This window comes from Hyperolius riggenbachi, chromosome 2, assembly GCF_040937935.1.
Source record: "Hyperolius riggenbachi isolate aHypRig1 chromosome 2, aHypRig1.pri, whole genome shotgun sequence".
NCBI lineage: Eukaryota > Metazoa > Chordata > Amphibia > Anura > Hyperoliidae > Hyperolius > Hyperolius riggenbachi.
In genome coordinates this window covers 478,860,701-478,885,935 of record NC_090647.1, presented here as the reverse complement: position 1 = coordinate 478,885,935, position 25,235 = coordinate 478,860,701, and the positions used below count along the sequence as shown (strand labels likewise).

The following is a 25,235-nucleotide window of genomic DNA, read 5'->3' as shown; positions in this document are numbered from 1 at the left end:
GTAAGACTTGTGGGATCTCCTGCCTTCAAATCAGTACCTATACCCCAATCTCCTTCACACTCTTCACCTTATGCGGTGCGTTCCCACTCACCCAAGGGATGAATAGTGTGTCATCCCAGCACTCGTTACACTCAGAACTTTAAGTGTGCAAAATATAGACACTGATAACAAGAAGGAAGAAGTACCACCAAATCAAAACAGACACACAGGCAAGAAATGGACTCTGATTTGCTTTGATCACATCCTGCTTTAGCACATGATCATGACTAGCAAATCAGAGACTTACGTATAGAGGGCTGGCCTTTGCCCTGAGTGACCTGTATGGCCACTCAGGCCAACAATATAGTTTTTGAGAAGGGGCACCAGAACGGCCATGAAGCTCCCAAATTGATGCAAAGCTGCACCTGAAACCTCTGAAAAGCTCCACCTCCACAGGCATTTGCTTCCTGTGTACAACTGACTGTGGATCATGGAGAGATAATTTATTCCTTTGCTGTTCTGCATTGGGGGGCCTTTTCATCACATTTACTGGGGGGGGGGGGGGGGGGGGTTCTCTCATTATTTGTATGAGGAGAGCTCTCTAACTACCTATACAGATGCTCTCTGGCTACGTATACTGGGGAAGGGTCTCTGACTACCTGTACTGGGGGGGGGTCTCTGGCTACCTATACTGGAGGGCTCTCTGCCTGCCTAATACTGGGGGTAGGCCTCTATCACCACCTATTCTGAGGGGCTGCCTGGATACCCATATGGACGTTCTCTGGCTACCTATACAGGGGTGCTCTCTGGCTATTTATACTGGGGGAGGGGCGTTTTCTGGCTCTTGCTACCTTTACTGGTAGGGGCTCTCTGGCTACCTAATACTGTGGGTTCCCCCATCACCATCTATACTGAGCTGGGCTTTTTGTGGCAATTGTGTATTAGCGCAGTTGGCAGTTCATATTATCTAAATACAGTAATGTGCATGTTCCTAGAGTAACACGCTATCCAACTGTTGTTGAAGTGAAATTTCTGTGCTCCTCATACACACTGTAATTTTACCTTTATTTAGTGTTAATTCCCAATGTGCTTGTTTGTTGCTCATTTGTCGGTATTGTGTACAGACCCAATGTGGGGGACAAAGGTGCCAAAGTTGAGATTCGCTGAGGGCATTGTGGCCCTGTACATATCTATCACCTGACCAAACTGATCACATGCTTCTCCATGAGTTCTCCAAGACATGGCCATTACCAATATTAAACAGGCACACCACTAGTGTAGTCTCTGTGCAATGTCTGAACCTTGGGAGCTTACAATTTTATATGCACCAGTCTAACTAACAGCACCAGCTCAATATAGTAAAATGTCTTTAAACATTAATTATAGTCTTATCCCAGGTGTAAATGTGATAATCGCAATGTAAAATGGCAGACATTTTCAAGTAATGATAGCATAGTCATAGTGGAAACACAGCAGTATGAAAGTAATTACAGCATCCTCAGCACACCCACAGACACAGACTGTCTCTCGGAAACATGGCTGCCCAAAACAGCAGTTTTATTGCCATGGGTGTTCAGGAGATGCAATAATTACAGTACTTTCATACCACTGGTTATGCTACAATTACTTGAATTACTTGAATACTGCTGCAATGTTATATCACATTTATGTAATAGATGATATTGCGCTCCACATTCTCCTTAAACAGTCTCTTTATACCGGATCGCAACACCCCAATACTGTCACCTATATTCAATTTAAAGAGTGTCCGCGCTCAAAACGGTATCCTGTGGCGATCTTTCTGATAAGACAGTTCAACCTCCAGATGTCCTATACATGTCAATCGGCAGTAGTGGTCACATCAACCTCAGCCTCAGACGAGATATGCGTAAATGGAAACATAAAAACATAAAGAACACATATAGTGTAGTATTTTCAGTTTTCCAACTTGCACCACCACCTTCTCCTACTTTAAAGAATGTGTGCTCAAATGGCGGTACAATGCGCTCACAAGATCAAGTGGCTGTTCAATTACAAACAGCAAGGTAAGCCTTCATATAAACCCATTCGATCACAGCCTCTTCAATCACCTCCTCATTCCTTCTCATCTCATCGGGGTATATGCAAGAAAACAGACAACAGCAAAATCTGGTGCAGTATCTCAGAGATTGCATGCACCTCCACCCTTCACTAGTGTGATAACAGCTGCAGTGAGTTTCACTTCCCACTCCAGTGCCAGTGTCCTTCCACTGGTATATCAAACCTAGAGATGCAGTACGCTCACCAGATATAATGGCTGCTCAATCACAAACAGCAGACAAGCTTTTTGTATATATTAAGTTGGTCACAGATGCTCCACATCACTTCCTGGATCCAAGTATCCTCATAAAAAAGCATAAACACAGGACCTAGTGCAGTAACTCAGGCTTCCTCCTATTCCTCCGTCCACCAGCATACTCTCAGTGTCACATTTATGTCTGCTTGGAAGAAGACTTTAACTGATGTTTAATAAAAAATACATTTTAGTACATGGTTGGGATGTTGGCTACACTGGTGGATGTAGTAGTGAACACAGCAACATGAGTTTTCTATGAGAAGGCTCATATCTCAGTGATTTCCCAGTCAAGTCATCTGAAAATTAGATCAGATTGCAAGGCTTTCTTTCTACTGCACGCAATGCAATCCATTTTCAGATCCCATGGCAATGGACAGGGGCGTAACTACAAATCATGGCGCCCCCCAACAAAACTTTGATGAAGCTCCCTTAAAGCGGATCCGAGATGAAAAACTAACTATAACAAGTAACTTGTCTATATATCTTATGTAAAGTTTAGATGGTTTACACAGCAAATCTAGCTGCAAACAGTTTTAATAGAATATGATGATTTATTCCTGTGATACAATGACAGCGGCCATGTTGTTTGTAAACATTACACAGAGGCAGGCTTATCTGTATCTTGAGCCATCAGCCTAATCCCCTCTCCTCCTCCCTCCTCCCCTCTGCCTCTGAAATCAATGGCTAGTGACACCTCCCCCTCCTCTTGCCCAGACTGAGCTCCCATGAGCCCTTGCTACTGCCAAGGCTCTCTGAAAACCTGTGGGCGTGGCTTTTTTAGTTTATAGGGTATTAGAGTATTAAAACAAAAACAAAAAAGTATTTGGCTTGAGGAATGCCCTATAAACAATAGGAAAGGAACACAATTATGCAATGTGTAAAAGTTCACCTCGGATCCACTTTAATGTTCACAACCCTTCCCTTACCTCCTCTTGGCGACTCTCACAGCCTGGGGGTCCATCATACAAGCGTCATGAAACAAGCGTGGCCATCAGGATCTTCATACCCATAACAAGAAGTGAAGCCACAAAAACACGGGATCTGGAGTTTCAGAGAAAGGGAATGTTAGTAGTTGGCCCTTCTCCACACACACACACACACACACACACACACACACACACACACACACACACACACACACACACACACACACACACACACACACACACACACACACACACACACACACACACACACACACACACACCATGTACATTTTAGTACATGGTTGGGATGTTGGCTACACTGGTGGATGTAGTAGTGAACACAGCAACATGAGTGAGTTTTCTATGAGAAGGCTCATATCTCAGGGATTTCCCAGTCAAGTCATCTGAAAATTAGATCAGATTGCAAGGCTTTCTTTCTACTGCATGCAATGCAATCCATTTTCAGATCCCATGGCAATGGACAGGGGCGTAACTACAAATCATGGCGCCTCCCAACAAAACTTTGATGAAGCTCCCTTAATGTTCACAACCCTTCCCTTACCTCCTCTTGGCGACTCTCACAGCCTGGGGGTCCCTTCTACACACACACACGCACGCACGCACGCACGCACGCACACACACACACACCTACCTTTGAGCCTCCCTGCAGTCACAGGGGCTGCTCCCCCCAGTTAGCAAGTTGTGCTGGAAATCTTAAAATACTTGTTATTATGGCTGCAGTTCTGCACATCTTCCTCCAGGTGGCGAAAAGAACCCTCAAGCCAATTAGGTAGGCAGGAATATCAACTGTATGCATATCCTTTGTGTATATGCGGTAAAAAAAAAAAAGAAAGAAGAAACACATCTTACAAAAAAATAAACAAAGTGTCTGTCTATGGGAGAAGTCTTGGAACTGCTGATCTAAGTACATTTCTGAAATATTTAATATTATGAGACAAGTAAGAAAGCTCTCCCACAAACACTACAGCCACCACACAGAGTTATGCATGACAAGGATTCAGCAGCAAGCTTAAAAGAAAAGGAGTAAGCTTTCAGCTAATAAGCCTTCTACAGAGACTATTCCTGTATGCTGACACTAAATGTTAGAGCACACAGCTTATATCCATCTGAACATCAGCCAAAATGTTACTCTTTTTCTTTCAGGTTAGCCAATAAATGGTATCATCCTGATTCAAAGTGTCCTGCTTTTACTGATGGTTAGCATGGTACAATAATCTACTGCTATTTCTCAGGTTTCAGTGGATAACATAGAGACCAATATAGAAAACTGCAATAAAGACTGGCCATAGACTTTAACACAAAGCCTGCATGCAGCGAAATACAATAACGCAATCCCAGGCCCATAGAATTGTATGGGCAGTGAGTTGACATGCAAAATTATTCTGCAATGCAACTGATCACTCTGAACAGAGGGCCGGAGAGTTTGCTACCTTGTACACTAAACCAATCTCAAGCCTAAGTGCTACTGCCATCCAAATAGGCTAGGTTCACAGTGGTCAGTTGCATAACACACGCGTTATAATGTGTGTGAACTGCAATGAACACTGGACATAGATTTTAATGCAAAGTCTGCATGAAACGAGTTGGAATAACGCGATCCATTCCTGTGAACAGGGCAGTGAGTTGACATGCAGAATTATTCTGCAATGCAACTGATGTACACTAAACCAATCTCAAGCCTAAGTGCTACTGCCATCAAAATAAGTCAGGCTAGGTTCACAGTGGTCAGTTCCATAACGCACGCGTTATAATGTGTGTGAACTGCAATGAACACTGGACATAGATTTTAATGCAAAGTCTGCATGAAACGAGTTGGAATAACGTGATCCGTTACTGTGAACAGGCCCACAGAATTGTATGGGCAGTGAGTTGCCATGCAGAATTATTCTGCAATGACCACTGTCAGCAGGGCCTGAAAATAGATAAAGTTTGAAGATGTAGTCAAACCATAGGCTGTAAGACTTCTTTTTATTTTCATGCTGCAGTTTGCATAGCAGTGTGCGGCTCATAGGACTAATGAGCTCAACACCAGAAAAGCCTCAGGCCTGGATGGCATATCCCCATCCTGTCTGAAAACCTGTGCAAGCCAGTTAGCACTGGTCCTCACCTCTTTTTTCAACAGATCCCTGGAGCCTGGCAAACTTCCCTTCTGCTTCAAAAAATCTGACATCATCCCAGTCCCCAAGAAAGCAGGGCACACGTATTTAAACAACTTCAAACCTGTTGCCTTAACTCCAATCATCATGAAGACCTTCAAAAGACTAGTTCTCTCTCATCTGAAGCACCACACTGCCTCCCTACTGGATCCTCTCCAATTTGCATACAAGACCAACTGGTCCATGGAAGACACCATTAACATCAGTCTTGCACACATCACTGAACACATGGACAAACCCAATACCTACGCCAGGATCATCCTCCTGGATTTCAGTTCCGCATTCAACACCATCTGCCCGTACATTCTGCATGACAACCTGGTTCGACTCGGTGTTGAACCCACCCTTTGCCGCTGGATCAAGGACTTCCTTACCAACAGGTCACAGCTAGTTAGATTCGGCGGCTGTTCCTCCAGTGTAAGAACCACCAACACCGGAGCCCCACAAGGGTGTGTACTGTCACCGATGCTCTTTTCCCTGTACACAAACAGCTGCACCTCATCTGCTGACACTGTCAAGGTCATAACATTTGCGGATGATATCACCATCCTAGGACTCATCTGCGAAAATGGGGAGCTTGAATAACGCAGCGAGATAGAGCGGATCCTCAGGTGGTGTACAGATAACAAACATGTACTAAACAAAGCAAAAACTGTGGAACTGATTGTGGACTTCAGGAGGAATGCCCCATCAACCAGCCCAGTCTCCATCAAGGGAACCGAGGTCACCAGGGTACAAAGTGCTTGGTTACTAGGCAACACCATCACCGAGAACTTGAGATGGGATGTAAATACCATCACAACCCAAAAGAAAGCCCAGCAGAGACTGTTCTTCCTGAGGCAGCTGAGAAAGTTTGGAATGCCAAGGGAGCTACTGACCAGTTTCTACACTCCTCCATCATTGTCTGGTACTTGGGCCCTAATGCAAGGGACAGGCACAAATTCCAGAGAGTTATCCAATGCCGCCGAGAAGATCATCGGGTCCACCCTGCCTCCCCCCCCCCCCCCCCCCGGACCTTCTCCATACATCCAGAATGAGGTCCAGGGCCAACAGGATCACACATGACCCCTACCACCCTGGCAATTACTTCTTTGACCTCCTCCGCTCAGGTCGTCGCTACAGGTCCATCCTCATCAAAACCACCAGGCACAGAAACAAATTCTTCCCCCAAGCGGTGTCCCTTCTCAATTCAAGCCATCTCCCCAATGTTATCCGCTAGTCCTCTCCTTGCTCCCAGGTGCCCCAGCACCTGAATACACAGCCCACAGATTGACTCTCACCAGACGTACTGTACCATACGTTCACGTACCATGTTCGTTCTTACACAACTACGATTGTCATCTGCACTACAGTGGGATGCAAAAGTTTGGGCAACCTTGTTAATTGTCATGATTTTCCTGTATAAATCGTTGGTTGTTACGATAAAAACTGTCAGTTAAATATAACATATAGGAGACACACAGTGATATTTGAGAAGTGAAATGAAGTTTATTGGATTTACAGAAAGTGTGCAATAATTGTTTAAATAAAATTAGGCAAGTGCATAAATGTGGGCACTGTTGTCATTTTATTGATACCAAAACCTTTAGAACTAATTATTGGACCTCAAATTGGCTTGGTAAGCTCAGTGACTCCTGACCTACATACACAGGTAAATCCAATTATAAGAAAGAATATTTAAGGGGGGCAATTGTAAGTTTCCCTCCTCTTTTAATTTTCTCTGAAGAGTAGCAACATGGAGGTTCAAAACAACTCTCAAATGACCTGAAGACAAAGATTGTTCACCATCATGGTTTAGGGGAAGGATACAGAAAGCTGTCTCAGAGATTTCAACTGTCTGTTTCCACATTTAGGAACATATTGTAGAAATGGAAGACCACAGGCTCAGTTCAAGTTAAGGCTCGAAGTGGCAGACCAAGAAAAATCATCGATAAACAAAGGTGACGAATGGTGAGAACAATTAGAGTCAACCCACAGACCAGCAGATGGAGTCACTGTGCATCGTTCAACCATTTGGCGCACTTTACACAAGGAGATGCTGTATGCGAGAGTAATGCAGAGGAAGCCTTTTCTCCGGCCACAGCACAAACAGAGCTGCCTGAGCACATTTAAACAAGCCAGCTTCATATTGGAATAAGGTGCTGTGGACTGATGAAACAAAAATGTTGTTATTTGGGCATAACAAGGGGCGTTATGCGTGGAGGAAAAAGAACACAGCATTCCAAGAAAAACACCTGCTACTTTAAGTAAAATATGGTGGTGGTTCCATCATGCTTGGGCCTGAGTGGCCAGTGCAGGGACTGGGTATCTTGTCAAAGTTGAGGGATGCATGGATTCCACTCAGTATCAGCAGATTCTGGAGACCAATGTTCAGGAATCAGCGACAAAGCTGAAGCTGCGCCAGGGCTGGATCTTTCAACAAGACAACAGCCCTAAACACTGCTCAAAATCCACTAAGGCATTCATGCAAAGGAACTAGTACAATGTTCTGGAATGGCCATCTCAGTCCCCAGACCTGAATATAATTGAAAATCTGTGGTGTGAGTTAAAGAGAGCTGTCCATGCTCGGAAGCCATTAAACCTGAATGAACTAGAGATGTTTTGAAAAGAGTAATGGTCCAAATTACCTTCAAGCAGAATCCAGACTCTCATTAAAACCTACAGGAAGCGTTTAGCGGCTGTAATTTCTGCAAAAGGAGGATCTACTAAATATTAATTTCATTACTTTTTTTGTGGTGCCCAAATTTATGTACCTGCCTAATTTTGTTTAAACAATTATTGCGCACTTTCTGTAAGTCCAATAAATTTCATTTCACTTCTCAAATATCACTGTGTGTGTCTCCTATATGATATATTTAACTGACATTTTTTATTGTAACAACCAACGATTTATACAGCCAAATCATGACAATCTACAAGGTTGCCCAAACTTTTGCATCCCACTGTAGATGTGGGCACATCTTTCTCTGGGAGATGTATTCACATCAACAGACTACATATCCCAGCATGGATTACGGTGCCTGAGAGCACCCTCCACAGATGGATGCTTTGATCTGCTGGTCGCAGAGCCGGGACAAGGTCCTTCAGCACCCAAGGCTGACACACCAAAATGCGCCCCTCCATCCCTCCCACTCCAGCCGTCACACACTGATTGCTATTAGATTAAGAGGCGCCCTAGGGCCCCCAACCTCCGCCCCAATCCTTAAATTTCTAGTTATCTGGCTTGCAGTCATGGTCATGTATCCCCTTTTCTTATTTATCTCTGCTTCAAACACAATAGGGAAATGATAGGTAAGTGGGTTGTGCGCCCCCTCCTACACTTCGCCCTGAGGCTGAAGCCTCTCTCGCCTCTGCCTCAGCCTGGCCGCTGCGGAGGCTGCCTAGGGAATATTATGGAGACCACACAGACAGGTAGCTAGAGGAGCATCCCCCTGTAGGTAAGTAATGGCACTGCCCCTAACAGCACACTGCATTGTAAAAAAAAATGTATCCCGAGTGCTCAGTGCACTTTAAATCCTAAAGCAGCCAACTTGAAAAGGTGAATCATGTTTTCAATAGACGTCTACATACTTTTGCACTTGGGCTTCATGCATTGCCCATAAGGAGGTAAGCCAATCTTCCCTTCATTCTAACCTTTTCATTACTTTATTTCCATGGCACCTTTTGCTCTATATATCCCCATCTCCAAGTTGTATGTCCTGGGCAGTTCAGGTGGCCTACGAAGAAGGTCCAAATACCCCCATCCCCTGAAACACTATTAGTGGTTGTCTGACACTGACAACCAATAACTTGTGAGTATCCAACTTCACTCACTATATACCATTTATTTTTGGCGATACACAAATCCTGTCTCCCATGGATGCTTTTCTGCCTTTGTTTCTACAACTATTTTCCCGAATGCAGAGCTTTTGGATTATTATGTAACACAGCTGCTTCCATTACCAGCTGACTATGACTAGGGGAGGAACTGTCATTTTCACATGGAAGACATTACTTTGAGTCAAAGGCAGGTAGGATAATTATATGAATAATAGGGAGTTGGAAGACAGGTGTTTGTTAGTTATGCTGGACTGTGATTTTACTTTAATGCACTGTGCTCTATAAAATGTTGGCATGACACAAAAATGAATAATTCCTGAAATAACACACAAAACATTTTTTGTTTACCAAAAGTTTACCAAACGTTTATTGACATATTGGCAATACATATGGGTACATATGAAATATTACAGTATTGAGCAGAAGATACTGTATAAAAAGACCAGAGTACAACATAAAAGTGGCATGTATGAAAAACATATGGAAAAAAGAGTACATAAAAGAGTATCTGAGGATAATCAGACCAAACCTAACTTGACGGTGTAACTATAAGTTAGGGTTTGATATTCATGTGTCCCAAATTTTGTTGAATTTAGAGGGGTAACCTCTATATTGGAATACTAAATTTTTATATGGAAGAGAATGATTGATTTTACTTTTCCAGTCTTGCAGAGAAGAGCAGATAGGTGAGAGACATCTAAGGGCAACACATTGTTTTGCAGCAAATAGTTTGGAAAAGTCCATACAATAATGCAAGAAATCAACAGTCTGTTTCCAAAAGTCCACCAGGAGACATTGCTGTAACAAATGCAGAAAAGTTGGATCAGGTGTACTGTATTTGGGGCAATTACTAGGGGCATTGGGAACAATCAAGAGATCTGAGCAGGTGTAAGATAGATTTGATGTGAAACATAAAGCTTACTAAGGGGGTCCCTGACACAGGGAAACACTTGCCTAGAGGTGAGTGGGCAATCTTCCCACTCCTCAGAGTCAATTTGTACCCCAAATTGGACCTACTTGTTCACTGCGACCTCAACAATAGGGTCGGCTAGATGTTCATCAAATTATGAATACACAGATCCAATGTGTTGCTTTACTAGGCGTTCTTTGATGGGCTCAATAAGTAAAGAGTTGTCTGTATGGGGAAGACCAAGAAGAAACTGAGCTCTCAAAGCATGGTGGAGTTGTTGGTACATAACATGCTGGATGGGAGTTAATGAAAATTGGTTTTGAAAGACATCAAAGGAAATTAGTTTGGTATTATGTAGGAGTTGGCCTAAATATGTAATTCTCTTATCCACCCAAAGGGATTGTTCCAGAGAGGGGTGAAATGTTCCCATGAGGAGAAGGGATTTGGGATAATCTTATTTGCTCTGTGCCAAACTTTAGATGCCTGACATAGGATGGCATTGTTAGGGGACCTTTTCGTAAGGGTGCCTTTGAGAAGTGCAAAAAGGTAGATTGTGTGTTTGATCCATTGAGGAGAAACCTAGAGGCTCAGTGGGCTGCAGTGAGTAAGAAATGAACCAATGAGAAATATGTTCAAGCTGTCCTGCTAGATAATAAAGTTGTGTCGAGGGCAGAGCTACCCCACTCAGAGTAGAAGGACATTGTAGAATCATAAATTTTGTTTGGCTCTTGATTTGGTCCAAACAATGGAGAGCATTATTATTATTATTGATTTATAAAGCATTATACCTAGGGCTTATTTTTGGGGTAGGGCTTACATTTCAAGCATGCTCAAAATAACAGCTATTTTCTGCTTATTTTCAGGGTAGGCCTTATTTTTGGGGAAACAGGGTAGATCTCAATTTCTTAAAAAAGGATAAAGGTATATATATTTGTGAGTTATGTATGATGTAAAGTATCTTTGGCATCAGGTCCAACTTGAGCAGATTGACCCTTTACTTATAGAGGTAGTTTAGTCCAAGCAGAGAACTTAACTTGTGCCAGATGAAACAAGGGAGTGATGTTGTCTGAGATGCAGTGGGTCAGGAAAGAGAAGATGGAGGACTAAGGATGGGGAGGATGGAGGGCTTGCAGCTCCAGACCTGGCTCGATACCATAAAGCCAATCTTCTGAGATGTGTACTAGAGTAGGGGAACCAACAACAGGGGAAAATGTGGATAGGGATGGAGGCCCAATACCTTGATTTTGATTCTGTCTTCTCCTGGATCCCACCTGTTACTCGCAAAACTGATAGCTGGGTCACACCACCCTTTTATCAAACCGACCCTGCAGGCCTTATTACCCTTAGAAAAAAGGAAAAAATGGGAATATGTCCCATACCCCTCTACAGAGACTACGGGACAACCCTTATTTTTTGCCGGGTCAGTCCCACAGTTGGTTTTCAACTAATAACTTATACAAGGATACTAGAATATTGATCCTTTTGAATGGCTCCGCGGCTCCAGCTACCCCTCTAGGCAAATTTCAAATAGGCAGCTTCCTTAGAGCATGTGAAAAATATAATACAGTAATAAGAAGTTTGAACCAATATGGAACTAACTTCATCAAAGGGATTGTGCAAGCTAAAGCCTTGGGACAAATGTATAGTTTTTGGGCCAGGACAATGAGTGCAGTCAGAAGAAACTACTAGGAAAGTGGAAGAGCTTGGCAATAAGTTCAGGGATGTGGATTGGTGCCGGGAGACATCTGGTTACCCGCCAGTTCCAATGTGCAAATAATTCAATTCAAACTGGTTTCAAGGTGGTACTATAACCCTCAGGTGGAAGACCAACGGAAAAGGGCAAATAGTGGTTGTTGGAGATGTGGCGCTACTGGCTCCTACACTCACTGGTTCTGGGACTGTATTAAGATCGCCCCCTTTTGGCCCGACCTTGAATTATTTATCAGGAACACCCTCAACCTGCTCTTTGCGTTAGATGAGGTGATGGTGTTGTTTTGTCACGCTAGGAGAGGGTTTAGTTTGGTTTTAAGTTCTGCCTTATTTTTTTATTTTTCTTCTCTCTAATTGCTAAAGAACTAATTGTGGATAACTGGAAAAATAGTCCCCCATATTGCAGAATGAAAAGCGAGGACCCCTTCATTCCGCATTATAGAAGCGGAAACAGAATTAAACTCCAAAAAAGACAGGGTTATTGGGCTAGTCAGGGAATTGTGGGTAGGTATCCAGGACTCTGCTTCCGACTAGGTCCGTCTACGGTCTAGAGAAACCCACTGCCTGGTCCCCTCCATCTATGGCCCGAATTACCCCCTCCCCCTCATGACAAACTCTTGTCTCCTAATTTACATTTCTTCTAGTATATCAGTCTCTTAGTCTTCATAGCTCTTCTTTTTTTACTTCTTTTTCTTTCTCCCCTCTGCCTTTTTCTCTCTTTCTTTTGTGGCATGGTCCTACTGGCTATTTTTGCTTCTTCTCTCTGTTCTCTCTTTTTTTCTTTCCTTTTTTCTTATTTCCTCTTCTTTCTATTTTTTTCTGTTTTGTATGGGACAATGATGCAAATATGTGCCCAGAAAAATGGGCCAGGGATGCACAGAATGTAACACCCAGTTATCTAAAGGAAGAGACAATATGGAGGAGACAGGGCAAGGGAAACGCAGAGAAATTGGGGTGGACAAAACCTAATAAAGCCAACTTACACCAATTAATAGAGCGGCCCGAATAGTCGCCTATCTCAGAAATAAGTACAAAGGCTGTGTATAGGGACATCTGGGGATCTGTTAAGTATGGTGTCATCAGCATACTGACTTATTTTTCCCTCTATACTGCCATTACATAAACCCTGGATATTATGCTCAGCTCTAATTATATATGCTACAGGCACAGCTGACAAAGCATATAGAAGAGGGGAGAGTGGACATCCCTTGTCTTGTTCCTCTACCTAGAAATAGTGGAATTCGTGCAAATCTGTGCCATGGGATTTATGTAATATCTTCACCCATTGAATAAAATTATCTTCAAAGCCGAATCTGGACAGTACTGCAAGGAGGAAAGGCCACTCAACTGCATAAAATGCTTTGGCTGCATCTAGTGAGATAACTACACGCTGGCCTTTGTTAGCATGGTCGGCTTGTAGATTAGCGTATAGCCTTCTAATATAAGTCTTCTTGCCAGGCATAAAGTCTACTTGGTGTGTGTGAATCAGGGAGAAAAACATCAGATGATCAGGGCCGGCTCTACACTTTTTGCCACCTGAGACAAATTTGTGAGGATGAGCCCCCCGCCCCGCGACTCACCAACTACCCAAAATGTAGCGCATACCCCGCTCTGTTTCCTTCCCTGGTCATCAGATCGCGTCACCCGCTTTGTCTATTACAGCAGGGCTACAGCTAAATGGCCACCGATGTCCGCAAATGCGATTTTCTTGTAGCCCTGCTGTAAAAGAGAGAGCGGAGGATGTGATCTGACAAGCGAGGAGTTACGGATGCTGCGACACATACCCAGAGCTGCCGCTGGGGTGCCATGTCCAGGTGGCCGTGCTTCCAGATGGGCAGCGGCAGGCCAGGCGCACTCTTCTCTTCCTGTTTCAGCCGGGCGCCGCCCCCCACAATTCCGCCGCCTGAGGAAGCTGCGTCACCCTGCTTCATGGGCAGGACAGCCCTGCAGATGATAGGAGGGAAATAGGGTCATACGAATAACATTGTGAGACGTCTTTGCCCAGTTTAGGGTGAAAACTATTAAAGGACACCCGAGGCGAAAATAAACAAATGGAATAAGCAACTGTATCTATCTTCCTTCTCCTAAAAATAACTTTTTAAGATATTCCACAATTTTATTTTATGTTTAAATCTACATTTTAAGTTTTAACTGTTTTAATGTTTTTGCTCAATGACACAATCATTGAAGTATGCCAGAGCTAATATCTATGAACTATTGACCCCTTTTATTTCTTCCCTGCTCTCAGAAGCCATTTTCTGCTAGGAAAGTGTTTTATAGTTGTAATTTCTTAATAGTGAGGGTCACACTGTAGTCACTTCCTGTCTGAGTCAGGACTGAGTCAGCCACTTACATACCTGATATTTAACTCTTTCAGGCAGAGAAAGAAAAAAAGGAACACAGCATAGTTATTTGTGTGCTAGGCACTGTACATACCCATGTCTATCTCATCATGTCACATGTCACCTTGGGTATCCTTAACCTCCCTTTAAAAGTGCAACGCAAAGACAGAGGGCCCAAGTTTTGGTGACCCTTTCCTCAGAAAATTCACATAATTGTGCAAGTTTTCTCAAGAAAATACACGTAATGTGAGCAGATTTGAACAAAAAACACGTTTAATAACCCCAATATGCACAATCGTTATCAGATATGACCCCAATATGCACAATCGTTATCAGATATGACCCCAATATGCACAATCGTTATCAGATATGACCCCAATATGCACAATCGTTATCAGATATGACCCCAATATGCACAATCGTTATCAGATATGACCCCAACATGCACAATCGTTATCAGATATGACCCCAATATGCACAATCGTTATCAGATATGACCCGGATATGCACAATCGTTATCAGATATGACCCCGATATGCACAACCGTTATCTGATATGACCCCAATATGCACAACCGTTATCAGATATGACCCCAATATGCACAACCGTTATCAGATATGACCCCAATATGCACAATCCTTATCAGATATGACCCCAATATGCACAATCGTTATCAGATATGACTCCAATATGCACAATCCTTATCAGATATGACCCCAATATGTACAATCCTCAGCAGATCTGACCCCAATATGCACAATGCACAGCAGATCTGACCCCAATATGCACAATGCTCAGCAGTTCTGACCCAAATATGCACAATGCTCAGCAGTTCTGACCCCAATATGCACAATGCTCAGCAGTTCTGACCCCAATATGCACAATGCTCAGCAGATCTGACCCCAATATGCACAATGCTCAGCAGATCTGACCCCAATATGCACAATGCTCAGCAGTTCTGACCACAATCAGCAGCACCACCTGAAAAAGAAAAGAAAAACCCATTTACTCATCTAGTCAGAAGACTTCCTGTTCCGACCTCCTCCTCTCCCGACCTCCTTGTGGCGTGCAGCTCAGCTCCCACAATCCTCTTCCTTCCTGCAGCCTGCATTACCCGCCGAGCAGGGCTACGGGAAAATGGCCGCCTGAAGCCCTGCACTGCAGACTCCAAGTCTGCAGAGCAGGGCTTCGGGCGGCCATCTTACCGTAGCCCTGCCTGCTGCTCCGGGCTGCCGCTGTGAACTGACTCGGCATCTCTTAGACGCCTGAAGTCAGTTTACGCCAGGGGGTGCTTTGGGGGTGCTTGGACAAATTTAGGGGGTGCTTGAGAATCCCCAAGCACCCCCTGGCGCCGCCACTGGTTAATCGCCAATTCAACGTCCGCTAGCCTCTCTGTTTAGGAGGAAGCTGGGGTATACCTGTCTCAAATGAGAATATATCCGCATCTGTTTGGGTAAAGATAGATGTGGAAGAATGGAGATCACTGAAATAGTCGGCCAATCTCTTATTGATAGCCTGAGAGCCGTGATAAAATTATCTGACTCATCTGTCAATCTATCCCACGCCATTCGGGCTAAATGGTGACTTTTTTCGCCTTGCTCATAAAACAATTGTTAAAGAAAAAGACTTTAGCTGACAAAACCTTTTTAAAATATGAAACCAAAATGCTTTACTGATAATTGCAATCAAAGGGAAAAAATTACGTTTTTCCTATATCGCTGCCACTTACAATAGGTAGTAAAATTCTGACAGGTGTTGGACTAGTCCATCTCCTCATGGGGAATTCTCAGTTTTCAATTTGTTCTTTACAGGCCTTTAAATGGTAAATATCAACAGTCTGCTTAAAGAAAATCTCTAACATAAAAAAAATCCTGGGGGATATGTACCTTGGGAGAGGAAGACTCTGAACCCTAATGAGGCTTCCCCCATCCTTCTAAGCCTCGGCAACCCAGCGCTGGAAGCCTCCGATAACCGACTGGGTAAATATTTACCTACTGCGATCCAGCGCAGGCGCAGTAGCTTTCCGACAAAATTTACAATTTAACCACTTTCAGTGTGTAAATATATTTACACATTTCTAGATGTGTGTACTTCAGTCCAAAAAGGAGGACATTAGATGAGGAAAGAGGGACAGGGGATATGCTTCCAGCAATGGAATAGCAGTGAGCATTGCTATTACAAAGATTTCAGTACAGGTGGTGGGGAAAATTCTCCTGGATGGGACACAGAGAACAATAAACAGCAATGATGCTCGGTTTACAGTGAATGCGCTGTTGCAGTGCATGCATAGCTCCCAACTGTCCCTCTTTTGGAGGGACAGTCCCTCTTTGGGAGCCCTGTCCCTCTGTCCTTCTTTCCTCCTCTTTTGTCCCTCTTTCAGGACTTTGTCCCTCTTTCTATGTAAATATATATATTTCTCTACTAAAATTTTTTTTGACTCTAAACTTTATTCCCATGCTTTAAATTGATACATTACTGATTTTAAAATGTTCATATGAAGGAAAACGAACCAGGATAGAAAGGACCAGTGTGGTTTTAATTATAAAACAACATATTTTTCTTATGAAATTTTTATGGTATGAGTGACTATTGGTGTGATGGGGGCGTGATCACGGGTGTGGCAGGGGCGTGGCTTAAGCATCCCTCTTTCTCAAAAAGTTGGGAGGTATGGTGCATGTAAAGCCGGGCAGATTCTGTGGCTTTCTCAGTGTAATGGCAGTGGATCCGCTGTGAAAAAGGACACCAAGTGAAGCCGCTAGTAGAATATTGGCAATAATGCTAAATCTATCACTTTACCTAACCTACCTCTCACACAAACCCTCCCTTTACCTTCTCCTCACAGTAACCCTCCCCCTACCTTACCTTCTCCTAACACTAACTCTCCCCACCTGTGCATTACCTTTTCTACGGCTATATGTCCAGCGCCCAAATTATACACTAGATGCCACAAGTTGTAAATAAACATTTCGGTCTATAGCGGTGCCCAAATTACCTGCCTGCATAGTCTGTAGTGTAAAAGAATGACATACAAAGGGGTTGGGGTGGTATTTGGTGATTTCCACTATTCCCAGCAATGGCTGAAGTAGGGTCCACAGTTCCAGGGGACCATGTGTAGCTGCAAACCTCCTATACACAATTATCTGAACTAAACAAAAATATTCTCTGGAGCTGTAAGCCCAATCCTAGCCTCACTCTTTAGCAGACTGGAACAAACAAGCAACCCATGTTATTCTGAAATGTCAATAGCTGCCTACTTGTTCCAGGTTGAAGTACCACTATAGCAGAAAAAAGTAACCAGTTGAAATCTGACAGAACATACAGGTTTTGGACTAGTCCATTTCCTCATGGGAAATTCTGCAGGTTTTCTTTGTTTTCAAAAGCATTTTCTAAACAGCAGATGCTAAGTCTGACTGTTACAATAGTGAGTAGGGTGGCTGACTAGTATCTTACTATTTTAGCAGTTTGTCTTAGCAACTATCATTCAGAAAATGCTTTTAAGAACAGAGAAAATCTTGAGAATCCCCATGAGGAGATGGACTAGTCCAAAACATGTCAGTTGACTGCTTACTTTTTTTTTTGCTGTAGTGGTCCTTTAACCGCTTCCCGACCGCCTAACGCAGAATGGCGGAGGGATAGCGGCTCTCATTTGGCTCCCGGAGGCCTAAAGGCGTCGTCTTGTAAGGAGCGAGATTGCACGAGCGCGCTGTCCAGTCACTGCGCTCAGGGGACCCGAGCGATCAGCCTGCCAGCCAACGATCAGCGCTGGCAGGCTGGTTTTTTTTTTAGGTAATCTTTTTGTTTTAATATTTATATAGCGTTGACATCTTACGCAGCGCTGAACAGAGTATGGTCTTGTAATTTAACTGTCCCTCGGAGGGGCTTACAATCTAATCCCTACCATTGGCATATTTATGTATGAATCCTGTAGTGTATGTATCTTAGTCTAGGGCCAATTAGGGAGAAGCCAATTAATGTATATGTGTGGTGTTGTTTGTTTGTTTTTTACAAAATTTCTGTATTTTTTAATTAATATATTAAAAAAATAAAAATAGCAACAGCAATCAATTACCTCCAAAAGAATGCTCTATTTGTGAGAAGAAAAGGAGGTAAAATTCATTTTGGTACTGCAAAGTTGTATGACCGAGCAATAAACCGTTAAAGTTGTGAAGTGCCAAATTGTAAAAAATGGCCTGGTCACTAGGGGGTTATAAACTTCTGGGGCTCAAGAAGTTAAAGAATTATTACATAACTAGTGATCTTAGCCCGTTTAAAAATGGGCTAGGTCTGTCACTGCACATGCGCGCACCCAGAGCAGGGACAAGGTCCTCCAGCACCCAAGGCTGAGACACCAAAGTGCGCCCCTCCACCCCTCCCACCCCAGCTGTCACTCACTGATTGCTGTTAGACTAAGAGGGCCACAGGGGCCACAACCTCCCCAACACCTTAATATCTAGTTATCTGGCTTGCAGTCACTGCTATGTATCCCCTTTTCTTATTTCTTTCTGCTTCATACACAATTAGGAATGACAGCTGAATGAATTGTGCGCCCCCTCCTACACTGCGCCCTGAGGCTGGAGCCTCTCCAGCCTATGCCTCGGCCCGGCCCTGCGCGCACCACGGGCGTACACGCCGCGCTCCCCTTCTGGCCCCGTCCTCCCCTGCAAGCCTTCAGTGTCACTTCACATGCGCAGTGCAAAAAAAACACTAACACACAGAAATAGCAGGACGCAGGCAGGCATACTTGCAAATTTATATATAGAGATTAATAAAAATAAATTAAAAAAATGAAGATGACAGACCTGAGAATTAGCTCCAATTCTGTCATTCTAACAAGTCACTTTTAACTAACGAACAAATCATAAAAAAACTCCCTTATGCTATTTTTAACCTTATTATTATATCATATTAAATTATAATTGATAGCACAGTATTTGTATAGCAGTACCTGTGCGGTACAGGTGCACTGCAAAATTGTCCGTAATTTCATTAGCTAATGTGGAACGTGGCGGCCATTTTCTCGGAGCCCCCGTACCCTCCAGTTCATTTGCTTGCCTAGCCAAAATGGCGTCACAAAAGGAGACCTCGAACCCTGTCACCAGGTCTCTAGCGTTTCCAGCCATCACCTTTCCAGTCCGGTTATCACCAGAACGACAATGCTGCTGAGCGGGAACGGCGTACAGCTGTTATTGCTCTGAGGGAGGGGCCTAAAGGAAGCACGTCCTGATCTCATCGCGTACGGGTTAGTGACAGCTCTCCGTGACGTGTCTCGTTGCTGGAGCAACGCTCCGCCCCCAGCGCGGTGCGGAGTAGGAAGTGGCCGGTAACCTTCACTCGGGGCCGGGAGCAGCGGAGGAGAAGATCGGGAGGCGCAGGAAGCGGCCATGGTGCTGATCAAGGAGTTGTAAGCAGCGGGATTGGGGAACGGGGGAGGCGGCTGGGGAAGGAGGGGAGGCTGCAATGAATGAATGACACTGAGGCTGGGGAGAGAAGCTGCTGCCTCTGCTGGGAGCTCAAGTCAGGTGCTGAGCGCTGGCACTACATGACAGGTGCCACAGCCTGTGTGGTGACTGCCTGCTGGCCGGATACATACAGCTCTGTCACCCCTAAGCACATGACACCGGCTCCCCAGGAAGGATAGGCATTAGTGGCACCTGGCACTGCACTTGTCACACTATTCATATCTCTCTATCAGCCTGGGCTCTGTCACTTGTCTGCACTCTGCAGAATTATTCTGTACCCATTCCAGTGAAATATTCATTCATTCATTGTAATCCTGCTCTTACCTTATTATGATCGGTGCTGGATTGCAGAAAATATGTAACCTGTATTGAAGGAAAGCCTGAATTGAATTGGCCATTATTATTATTATTGTTGTTGATTTATATCTGCTATGTTCAGCTGGGTACACTGAATTATTAATGTAATTAACTGCTCCACAAAGGAGTTCACAGTATAATGTTTCGAACATAATTATAAGCTTAATATCTGTACCTAGGGACAGTTGGGAGAAAGCCTTATAACCTACCAGTATGGTTATTTGTGTGTGTGTGTGTGTGTGGGGGGGGGGGGGGGGGGGTTTACAAACTCCATGCAGATAGTGTAGCGGCTGTGAATCAAACCTGGGACTCTAGCATTGCAAGGCAACTTTTTTTCCCCTTAATCTGTCAGAGCTACCAGCTGTAATAGATTCAAGGACTCCCTATTGTCAGCTGAGCAACTCACTCATTTGAATAAGTCAAGATAGAGAAACAACTGATTTGTATTAGCAGCTTTAAGTAACAGTTGTGTTATTTGTTCTTATTGGAAAACAATACCATGGCAGGGCTCTGCTTTTTGTCAAGATCAACACAACAGGGTGTGTGCAACACATCCAAAAGTTTATTGAAAGAAGCAGAAATATTTTTGAAGTAATATTTCAAATCGTATTATAAGCAAAAGAAATGCATAGAAAAGGGTTATGTACACTGTGTTGCATTATAAGATAATACTGAGCGTTAAGGGCACCTGTAACCTTTCAAAAAAAAAAAGTTAGATACTTCAGTAGGGGGAAGCCACTGGGGGGGAGCAGGGGCTTTCCTGGTCTCCCTACGCCCCTTCTGCACTGTGCTGGAACCCTCAGAACAATATGAAAGTCGAAGATTGCTTGCGATTGCGCCCCACTTCCTTGTACGAGAGCGACTATTGACTGAGGTGGTCGTCTGTGCGGGGCTGAAGTCTACGTTCACATTGGGAGTTGTGTTGTCTGACCTGTAAAAAGCTGCATTGCACCTTACGCATGCGGAGCGATATAGTGAAGCATACAGTACATAGAAAGTACGCTTCACTGTCACTGTTAACACGTGTGTTATGTGGGAACTCGCTGCAGGCATAATGCCTAACAAATTGCACCTGTAACGAGCCGATGTAAAGGTACCATTACAATAAAATGCAATCACGTTAACAATCTGATAATACCTTGTAACACACCGCAATGCACGATGATGCGTTTCTGGATTACGTGTATGAAAACGCACAAATTGCATAGTAGTGAAAATGCAATGAATGTAGTGTAAACTTTGCCTCAGGCTAGGTGCACAGTGAGAGTTGTGTTCCCTGTAAGGCCTCGTTCACATCAGGGCCGTTTCTGTGCGCTTTTCACAACGCATTGCGCTGTGCGTTTTAGCAGGGTATTGATTTTCCCATGTAATTGAATGTGCCTGGTTCACATCTATGCACTGCTTTGCGCTGCGTTAGAAAAATGTGGTGTTGCATGCATTTCTGTGCGTTGAGCTGTAACACGCACATCAATGCAAATGAATGGGTGCACTTTTAAAAGAAAATCTGTAAGGAAAAAACGTCCACTGGGGGGTACTCACCTCGGGTGGGGGAAGTCTCCGGATCCTATTGAGGCTTCCCCTGTCCTCCTCTGTCCCACGGTGGCGGTGAAAATCCTCCCGGAGCGGCGGCGATGTAAAGATTTACCTCCGTGGTTCCAGCGCAGGCGCATTATCTGCTCTTCCCACGGAGATAGGCGGAAATAGCCGATCTCCGTCGGGCCGCTCTACTGCACAGGCGCAAGTCTCCTGCGCAGTAGAGCATGCCCGACGGAGATCGGCTATTTCCGCCTTTCTCCGTCAGAAGAGCCGAAACAGCGCCCCCGCTGGATCCTGGAAAGGTAAATATTGAACAGGCTGTCGGATTTGTCGCGCCGGCTTTGAAGGGCTGCAGCAAGACCCCTGTGGGACAGAGGAGGACGGGGGAAGCCTCATTAGGACCCTGAGGCTTCCACCTCCCGAGGTGAGTACCCCCCAGGGGACGTTTTTCTCTTTACAGTGTCTCTTTAAGCGCATAGAAACGCATGCATTTTTATTTTTTTTTACCCCTAATTTAAAAAAATTCAAGCGAAAACAAATCTTTGACAATTGCTACTGCTAAAATAAGCAAAACATGCTGAAAAAAAAAGCGTTTAAGCACATGCAAACACATGGATTTGCTAAATAAAACCACAACACATTGAAACGCACACTAAAATGCGTTTTTTAACATGCGCTTTTACATGTTTCTGAACCCATTCAATGTGAACAAGGCCTTACAGAGGAAACTCAATGCAGCAGGAAAGTGACGCTTCATGTTATCCACGTGTTGCGTCTTATAGTTAAGCATACAGTAAATGAAAAGTATGCTTTACTGTACTGTTAACGCAAGTGTTATGCAGTAAAAGCACTGCATGCAGTGCAATGGGGTACCGCACTGCAACAGTTGCATTGTGAACGTTACATTGCTTTTGTATTACAATGTGACGTTCCATGTTACAATGCGACCATTATGCTGCACCGCAATGCCCCACTGTGAATCAAGCTAGCCTAACTGATAATTGTATTTAATACAACAAAGAATTCTGCTTTAAATGGTGGCCTACAGTGTTCTCACCAGGCTCTTTTAGCCGGGTGCTCCACCCGGCTAGATTTGGTGACCACCCGGCTGTCATCGGTTCACCTCCTCACCTCCTCCTATGCTGTAAGCACAGTTGCCCTGCATTTTCAAATCGACCCACCCGGCTACTTTTTCATGCCACCCGGCTACTATTTCATGCCACCCGGCTGGAAAAAAATTCTGGGGAGAACACTGGCCTAGTTTTCAATGAATAGCTTGAGTAAATATAAAGCACGTGCAGTTTGGCCAACAGTTTGCATAGACCTGTTTCTTTCAGGCAACGTCAGCAATAGACACTTCCTGGCATAGAGTTTAGCCCATTCTCTGCTAGGGTTTGATTCACAAAACATATCTTGTTCTTTATTTTGCATTACTTTTGATTTTCACTTTTATCTTTATAAAATCATTGAACACAAAAAGCAAACAGAAGTGCTAAAAATAATCTTGAAGTTTAAAGCAAATCTGAAGTGGGGAAACAAGAAATTCCACAGTAGATGGAAGCCTTTGAATGCTCTGGAGACTTCCGCAGAGGCTCTGCTTCTTGCCAGTGTCGTCTTCTTCTTCGTGGATGCGCTCTCATCTGTGTATTAACGTAGCTTTACTGTGCAGGCGCCAACAGGTTTCCCTCCTGCGTAGTAGCATGAAGCTGTTCGTGCATGGAGCAAAAAGCAATGCACATGCTGCTTTGTGTTACTGCGCAGGCATGGGACATACTTTACGCCTGCACAGCGCAGAAGTGTATGTACCTGGAGGGGAAGCGTGGCCACTAGCTCCATATTTGGCAATATTTAATATTTTCAATGGGTTCTAGCACAGTAATGGAGGGATGTAAGTAGATTGGGGAAGCCTCTGGACAATTCAGCTTTATATATCTATATATCCTGGGTAAGGCACCTGTTAATAAGAAACAAGTTATGACTGATTAATTTTCCTTTCTTGGAAATTACTGAAAAGCTATTTTCTAGTTAGTGATAAATACTATAGATAAGGAGAGATTTTTTTTTGTCAATCAAACCCATGTTGAACTAATCTCAAATTGGTGGAACCACTGTTTAAAAGTTTAACCTTGTACCCTAGCTTATCTTGTCAGACCTGGTAGGAAAACCAGTTTCTGCAAGTAGTAGATGTGGAGAAGCATATTTAATTCAGTTCATACGTACTAATACGTTCCCTTGTTAAGACAATGAGAGAACATTTTGACATTGGCACATTACCATAATGACTTGTTACACGATGACTTCATTATATGTAAATAACTGGAAAGGACACATTAAAAACGTCATATTGGCAGGTCAGCAGATTACTGCTTGCTTATCATCAGATTATAAAGATATATTAAATATATACACTTTGATGATCTGTTACCCAAAGTGCATATTCACAGTAACGTGCGCGCTATGATGTGGACATGGGCGCACAAAATAAAGTATGTGTTGTTTCAGCATGGTGGATTGCTGTGGAACAGGCTCTTTATCACACGCAAAGAGGAACTTCAGCCTAAACAAACATACTGTCATTAAGTTACATTAGTTATGTTAATTAAAATAGATAGGTAATATAATCTCTTACCCACCCTGTTTTAAAAGAACAGGCAAATGTTTGATTTCATGATGGCAGCCATCTTTTTGGTTGAAAGGAGGTGACGGAGCATGATGCACAGTTCCAACTGTCCTGTGTCCTGAGCACCTCTCCCAGTTGCTAGGCAACATGAATAACAACATAGGAAATTCCATCATGCTCTGCACAGCATCTGGGGAAAAAAGCCAGGGCTTATTTTCTTTGATGGGTGGAGCTCAGCTAAAAAATGCAGCTAAAAATGATGCTCTGGTAAGAAAAACAAAATTCTGATGCTGTGAAACTGTTAAAGAAACACCAAGCCTTTTCAGTTCTGCTGAGTAGATTTTTAGTCTGGAGGTTCACTTTAAGAAGCGCATTAGGTCAACATGATCACTTATAAGTCAGAGATGTGAACCTGCCCATAGAATTGTATGGGCAGTGTGTTCACATGCATGCAGTAACATGCCCAGCACAGCCATACTTTTCATACCATTAGAGGGAAGTGCTTGCGCATGGAGGAATTTTCCTCTGTCCACAAGTGCTTGCCTTTTATAGGCTTACTCCCGTTGCCACTTGCAGACCCCACAAAGATTACCAACAAGGGCTTGTCAGTAATCTTATTGGCACCATGCTCCTCTTCAAACACGAGCGCAGCCATACCACGCCTGCATGAGTACAGCTGCGCATTCGCAGTAAACCGGAGCCATGCGTGCACACTACTGCGCAGGAGTGGCCGTGCTCGTGCAGCCGCAGCATGGCCATGCTTGTGCAAGGAGAGGAGCGTGGTCCTGATCAGATTACCGACAAGCCCTTGTTGGTAATCTTTGGAGGGTACACGAGTGGCAACAGGGAACTGGAGGATGTTGTGTGAAGTCTCATTAGAATTCAGAGGCTTCTCTCTCCTTAGGTAAGTATGTGTTTCTAAACCTGAGCTTTGGCTCTGGTTCTCTTTAAGTGGCAAATGTTTTCAAGCTACACTGGGGTCATATCCGAATACAAGGAGGGGTAGTGAATTAGCGTTTTTGTGACTGCAGTTACACACAGCCCTCTGAAGCAAAATGTTTCTTC

The 25,235-nt window shown here is 43.8% G+C and overlaps 1 protein-coding gene and 1 long non-coding RNA gene across 2 annotated transcripts in view; one reads left to right on the top strand and one right to left on the bottom strand.

Annotated features, from left to right (window-relative positions):
- LOC137547096 (uncharacterized) overlaps positions 1–4,022 on the bottom strand; it is an 84,118-nt gene extending 80,096 nt beyond the window's left edge. The window contains exons 1-2 of the long non-coding RNA XR_011026469.1: positions 3,893–4,022; positions 3,241–3,355 (exon numbers count right to left, since the gene is read on the bottom strand). This is a non-coding gene — a long non-coding RNA (uncharacterized lncRNA). The remainder of the gene's footprint in view (positions 1–3,240; positions 3,356–3,892) is intronic.
- Positions 4,023–19,346: 15,324 nt separating this feature from the next.
- PITPNA (phosphatidylinositol transfer protein alpha) overlaps positions 19,347–25,235 on the top strand; it is a 109,597-nt gene continuing 103,708 nt past the window's right edge. The window contains exon 1 of the mRNA XM_068270292.1: positions 19,347–19,599. Coding sequence (XP_068126393.1) covers positions 19,580–19,599 — 20 coding nt within the window. The 5' untranslated portion in view covers positions 19,347–19,579. The remainder of the gene's footprint in view (positions 19,600–25,235) is intronic.